At 36.8% G+C, this 6,675-nt stretch overlaps 1 protein-coding gene across 2 annotated transcripts; it reads left to right on the top strand.

The window, feature by feature from the left end:
• The first annotated feature begins 449 nt into the window (after positions 1–449).
• On the top strand, positions 450–4,252 carry LOC107805614 (sm-like protein LSM1B). Of its 2 annotated transcripts, XM_075242502.1 has the most exons (6): positions 450–544; positions 678–815; positions 1,205–1,273; positions 1,383–1,498; positions 2,812–2,874; positions 3,978–4,252. In XM_075242502.1, the coding sequence occupies exons 2-6, from the start codon at positions 755–757 to the stop codon at positions 4,053–4,055; spliced, it is 387 nt and encodes a 128-aa protein (XP_075098603.1). In that variant the 5' UTR covers positions 450–544; positions 678–754; the 3' UTR covers positions 4,056–4,252. The 2 variants fall into 2 exon arrangements, with proteins under 2 accessions (XP_075098603.1, XP_075098604.1); XM_075242503.1 differs by lacking the exon at positions 450–544 and having other exon boundaries at positions 551–815; positions 1,392–1,498.
• The last annotated feature ends 2,423 nt before the right edge of the window (positions 4,253–6,675 follow it).

The raw sequence follows: 6,675 nt of genomic DNA, 5'->3' as shown, positions 1-6,675 counted from the left end.
AAAAAAAAGATGGTTTTGGCCACCCTCGGTATAGTGTGGCTACACCACTGGCTTGCAATTATTGGAAGAAGAAAGTCTACTAAACTAAACTGACTAAAATCTATGTCTTGATTTTACTTTGTCTATAAGTAAAGCGTCATGATTTGTGCAGTGATAGTGTATAGCCTTTTTACAACCTCAGTTATAATTAACCTACAATAATAAATAATTCCTCATCTCAAGCACGGTGTGGTTAACTTATTAAAAATTATTTACTCGGTTAATATATATATCTTAAATTCATAAGTAAAATACTAGTGCTCTATGTAATGTAGCATCCTACAAGGATTTAGTGTTAGGAAAATGTCAAGGAGAGAATCATGGAAAATTGGGAATGAGGAGAAAAAGATGGTCTCCCTTTTTCTGCAAAGCCACCGTCCAAAAAGGTTCACCAAACACTTACACCACTTAAAAAAAAAAAACAACTAAATCTTATCTTAAAGTAAATGGCTTTTTTCTCTAATAAATATACAGTATACATAGTTTATAATAATGTCATTTCCAGGTACTCCAGAATCCTCATCTTACTTACTTTCCTGATGCCACTTTTGTGCATCTTATAGATCTCTCTTCTTTACATATTAATCGCTATGGCATGAACTAATTTTTTCGCTTTGAACTGCAATAAAAATAAACAGCGCTAACGAGCAAGATAACGGTGAATTTGAATGGTTTCTGAGTTGGAAGTGAAGAAGATTCCTTTAGACAATTAAGCATGCCTTGGTCAGACGCAGATCACACCTTATTTTCTTCAAGCCTTGCAAGCTATCTTGATAGTATGAAACCTTTTTCATTCTCCCCTTATCCTTCTCTGTAGTTTATCATATATGTGTCTGTTAATAGTGTTCGATTATCGTTGAATTGTAACATAAGTTCAAGGAGGCATATTATTGTATCGAGTTTAACTTTTATATATTGTTACTATCAGATAATGATCTAAAAGATAAGTAACTTATACAAGTAATCATCCATATACAAAAAAAAGTGAAATTAGTACCCAAAAAATAAGACAGTTACATGTTATATGATGTTAAACTGTATGATAGTGTAAATACATTTTATATGTCGCAAGTGTATATAATTTAAATGATATTGCATTATAGGTTGTGATGCATATATACTGGCTTTTCATGGTTTTTATACAAGTGAATCGCCGTTTTGATAGGAAAAATTCTAATATTACTGCGAGATGGCAGAAAAATCTTGGGGACTTTTCGTTCTTTCGACCAATATGGTAAAGTTTATGTTTTATTGAGATTAACTATTTCTTGCTATGTATTTCTATTGTATTCTTTATGGCTCGTCCACTAAGTTTTTTGACAGTTTGTCCTTTTAATGTTTAGCAAATATAGTATTGGAAGGTACCTCTGAACGAGTAATGGTTGGAAATCTCTATTGCGACATACCTTTGGGTCTCTATGTTATTCGTAGGGAGAATGTAGTGCTGATCGGAGAACGGGTAATAGTTAATACACTGACAGTGTCAAGAATTTTTATCGACTCATCACGTACAAAAATAATATCATATACTAACATATATGATTTGGTAATTTGCAAGTTATGTATTGTCTTTTTATACTGTCGATGTATATAAGTAGTGTACTTGTGTCTTGAGGCGGAGTAGTCGATCGCTTCATCAGCTTCTTATGTCTGTATATCGAGTACCATAACAAAGGCAGATTAACACAACGAGTTCAATCGTACCTACTAGTTTTTGACTTGATATATATGGATTTTAAAGAAAAAACTTACATCTATATTAAATCTGCTCTAATTGTTAGAAAGAAGTAGTGAGTGGCAGTGATACTCATGCATTACAACAACAATAACATATCCAGTATATTCTTATAGGTGGGGTCTGGAGTTGTATTGTGTACCTTATTCCTACCTTGTGAAGGTAGAGAGGTTGTTTCCGACCGACCCTCGGCCAGGGGCGGCCTGACCCTGAAGCAAGTGAAGCACTTGCTTTAGGCCCCAAAAATTTAAGGGCCCCAAAATTACTATTTCTCTATATATAGTAGTATATTATTTATATAATTATCTCTTATTATTGATAAATTTATTTCTTTATTGTCATATTAATTTTTAATAACTCGATTTATTCCTCTAATTAATATAACTAAAATAGTTATCTATCAATCTTATTTTACTTTTTTACTTAATTATATTTCTCTATTCATTAGTTGGTCACGTAACTATATCTAATAATCTAACTTATTATTTATTTTTCTTACATAAATTATACTCTCTCCGTCCCAATTTATATGAAAGTATTTGACTGGACATGGAGTTTATGAAATAAAGGAAGGCTTTTGAAACTTGTAATCTTAAATAAATCATAGAAATTTGTGGGCTAGAAATCATCTCATTAATGGTAAAAAGAAAAATCTAAAGTTGAATTGTTACCAAATATAGAAAGGGACTTACTAAAAAAAAGGAGTCACTTAAATTGGGACGGAGGAAGTATATTTTCTGGGTTCTCCCATTTCGATTGTGATGCAATCAACGTTAAATTTATTTAATTTTTTGTACTTTATAAAACTAAGTTCTCATATTTTTTAATTCAACATCCTCACTTGTCTAATTTTTTAAAAAACGATGTTCATTAAATTTTATATATATATATATATATATATTAAGATCTGCTTTACTTTAGGCCTCGGATGATGTTGGGCCGCCCCAGCCCTCGGTTCAAGTGACAATCATGCATTCATTTTAAATTGTCTCATATATGTTTTTAAGTCTTGTTAATGGTTAGTAGTGATGGTGTAGGAGTCTGCCGAGGAGGAGCTTTCGCCACACATGACTTGTGTGTCTGCTGCAGAAATCAAAAGGGTATGACCTCTCAACACATAGATTAACTATATATAACAAGCAGCATGCATGTATTTTTCTTGCCTAGTTGCCTAATCCGGTGATTTTTATGTGTTGATCCTTTATTTTATTTTATGTGACGATGTTTGACTAGATACAAAGTTTAAGAAAGAAAAAATTTTGATCATAAATACAACAACAACAACAACAACAAACCCAGTGCAATCCCACACGTGAGGTCTGGGGATGGTAATGTGTACGCAAACCTTTACCCTATCTTATGAAGGAAGAGAGGTTGTTTCCGATAGACCCTCGGCTCAAGAACAGTGAAAAGCATACAATAAACAAACAGTGACAATGGTAAGGAAATAAGATAACAGAAACAAATAGGAGAAGTGCGAAAACTACTGACGATAATGCCACATGGTCTAACAACAAGGAACTCGGAATAGGAAAACACAAGACTAGTACTAATACTATACTAGTACGACCAGAAGAGACTCTCGACTACCTGTCAACCCTAATCCTCGACCTCCACATCTCCCTATCGAGGGTCATGTCCTCGGTAAGCTGAAGTAGTGTCATGTCTTGCCTAATCACCTCCCCCTAGTACTTCCTAGGCTTCCCTATGCCTCTCCTCTGGCCCGCCATGGTCAACCTCTCACATCTCCTCACCGGGGCATCGGTGTCTCTCCTCTTCACATGCCCGAACCATCTCAACTTCGATTCCCGCAACTTGTTTTCCACATGGGTCACACCCACATTGTCCCTAATAATTTCATTCCTAATCCGATCTTTCCTGATATGCCCACACATCCATCTCAACATCCTCATCCCTGCTACTTCATCTTCTGGACATGAGAATTTATGGCCATAAGAGTAATATGCCATTAAAATAGAATATATAAACCGAAAAATTTAAGTTAAATTATTTATAATAGAGGGTTTATTCATTCTGAAATAGATTCAAAATGGAAAAGAGTGCAAAATAAAATAGAATATATAAACGGAATATTTCTTTATACAGCTAGTTGAGTAGTAGCCGGCTCCTCTTATGAACTTAGTTTCATAGCATTTTGTAGTCTTTACCTTCTGTTAAAATTTTATATTTTTGTCATGTTCAGGCTCAAAAGGCAGAGAAGGATGCAGCAGAACTTAAGGGTTCTATGAGAAAGAGAATGGAGTTTCTTGACTTTGACTAGTGTGTATTATTAATGGTTGTTTCCCTCTCTTTTTGGCCTTTGATGAAGATGGACATTATATTGGCGTTGTTAGAGTACAGAGAATAATAAGGGAATTTAATGTGTGTTGAGTGAAAGAATTCTTTATACAGCTCGTGTATATATACAAAAGCAATGGAATCTATTTCTAACTAACTATGACACTTGCCCTTATTTTACTAGCTTCCTAATAACCAACTATGGATAAGTATAAAATAAGCTAAACTATTTACAACTGAAAATTCTATATACAACATCTATATGTTCTAAGCAGGCCCAAGAGAAAGCTGAGCCCAAAGTGTTGAATGCTTTGGACCCAAGTGATCATAAAACGGGTGCAGCCCAATAGATCAAAGATAAAGACCAAAATCTTAGGTGTTCAGACAAAAGCTAAACCCTTCGATATGTCCGATATTTTGGTCTTCTTAGTGTTGTCTTCCTCAATCTTTTCTCCTCTGTGAAACATCATTACCATCTGATAAATTTGAAGACCTAATCCTAACATCCCTCCTCAAGTTGGAGGGAGGTGAAGCAACTCCCAACTTGCCCAAAATCAATCGATGAACAGGGCCCAAAAGGGGTTTGGTGAAGACATCGGCGATCTGTGAAATTGAAGGCACAAATGATAGAGATATAAGCCCAGCGAGGTACTGCTGCCTAACAAAGTGGCAATCAAGATCAATGTGTTTAGTGCGTTCGTGAAACACGGGGTTTTTGGCAATATAGATTGCCGCTTGACTATCGGAATGAAGAGGCACCGGAATAGAGGGGTAAATGGACAGATCGGCGAGTAAACGAAGAAGCCAAGTCAGTTCTGCCACAACTCTACTCATTGAACGGTATTCTGCCTCAGCAGAAGACAAAGACACCAAAGACTACTTCTTTGATTTCCACGATATCGGAGAAGAACCAAGAGTGATGTAATAACCACTGATGGAGCGGTGTGTGTCTGGGAATCTACCCCAATCGGAGTCACAAAAAGCAAGCAAATTGAGGGAAGAGCTAGAGGACAATAGAATGCCCAAACCCGGATCCACGAGAAGATAACGCAGGCAATGTAAAGCAGCACCAAAATAAGGTCGACGAGGAGATTGCATGAACTGGCTGAGGTGTTGGACGGCGAAAGACAAATCTGGCCGTGTGTGAGTTAGGTAATTGAGCTTACCTAAGAGCCTATGATAACTGGTGGGATCAGGCAAAGGCTCCCCTTCATTGATGTGCAGGCGAACACAAGGGTCAAGAGGAGAAGAGGCAGGCTTTTAATCCACTTCAGAGAGGAGATCTAAGGTAAACTTCCGTTGAGTTAAAATTATGCCCTGAGGTTCCCTGATTATCTTTATCCCCAAAAAATACTGAGTCTGCCCCAAGTCCTTGATTTTGAATTCAGTATCAAGAAAATCTTTAATTGAACTAATTTCTTCAGGATCATCACCCGTTAATAAAATATCATCCACATACACAGCTATAACTGTGATTTTGCCTGCCAAATTTTTGAAGAAGAATGAATAGTCATTGAGAGAGTGTGTGAATAGACTTTAAAATTGAGGGTTGCAATGAGCCTGGCATACCACTTCCTAAAGGCTTGCCGCAGTCCATATAGGGATTTTCTGAGTTTGCAAACATGATTGGGAGTGGGAGGAGTAAGGCCAGCAGGAAACCTCATGTAAACTTCCTCCTATAAATCACCATGGAGGAAAGCATTGTTTACATCCAATTGTGAAACAACCCATTGTTCCTTAATGGCTACATCTAGCAAACATCTGATGGTTGTCATTTTAACAACTGGAGAATAGGTCTCAGTTAAATTAATTCATTCCTTTTGTATGTCACCCCTAATAACCAATCGAGCCTTGAACCTTTCAACTGTATAATTTTATTTGTATTTGACCTTATAAACCTACTTGCAAGGAAGAGCCCTCCTATCCTTAGGTAGTTCTACAACTTTCCAAGTTTTGTTGGCTTCCAAAGCTGCAAACTCTTTGTTCATAACTTCCTGCCATGCTGGATGAAGGGAAGCTTGGGAATATGTAGTAGGTTCAGAAATATAGGAGATGGAACTTAAAAGGGACTGATTATCAGGAGATAGAGTAGAGAAAGATAGAACAGTAGGAGAAATAGTGAAAGCAAAACAACTAGGTGTGAGGTCAGTCAAGACTACAGAGTTGCAAATGTAATCACTCAGATAAGAGGGCAAGTGATGGTCCCTGGTGGACCTTCTAAGTACAGGCTGAGGAGTTAGAGGTGTTGGAGAGGGAAACATAGGAGGATTAACCTGAGTAGGAAGAGGTGAAATATAGGTGGAAAGAGGAGATCTGGAGATGTAGGATAGGAGGATATTGATGAAGGTGATGGAGTTCTAGGTTGTGGTAAAGAACAAGAAAGAGGGGAAGGAGAGGAAGAGGAGTGTGTGGAAGGAGTGTGTTCTGGAAAAGAAGAAGACATAGGGGAAGGAAGTGGATTGTGTGGTTGGGACAAAAGGAAAGATAGTTTCATGAAAGATTACCTCTCTAGAAACAAAAACCTTGAGAGTTTGAAGATTGAGTAACGTGTACCCCTTTTTCCCACTAGGATAACCTAAAAAGACACATTTCACTGATCCGGG

This window comes from Nicotiana tabacum, chromosome 21 (assembly GCF_000715075.1).
Source record: "Nicotiana tabacum cultivar K326 chromosome 21, ASM71507v2, whole genome shotgun sequence".
Lineage (NCBI taxonomy): Eukaryota > Viridiplantae > Streptophyta > Magnoliopsida > Solanales > Solanaceae > Nicotiana > Nicotiana tabacum.
This window is presented reverse-complemented; position numbering and strand designations above follow the sequence as displayed.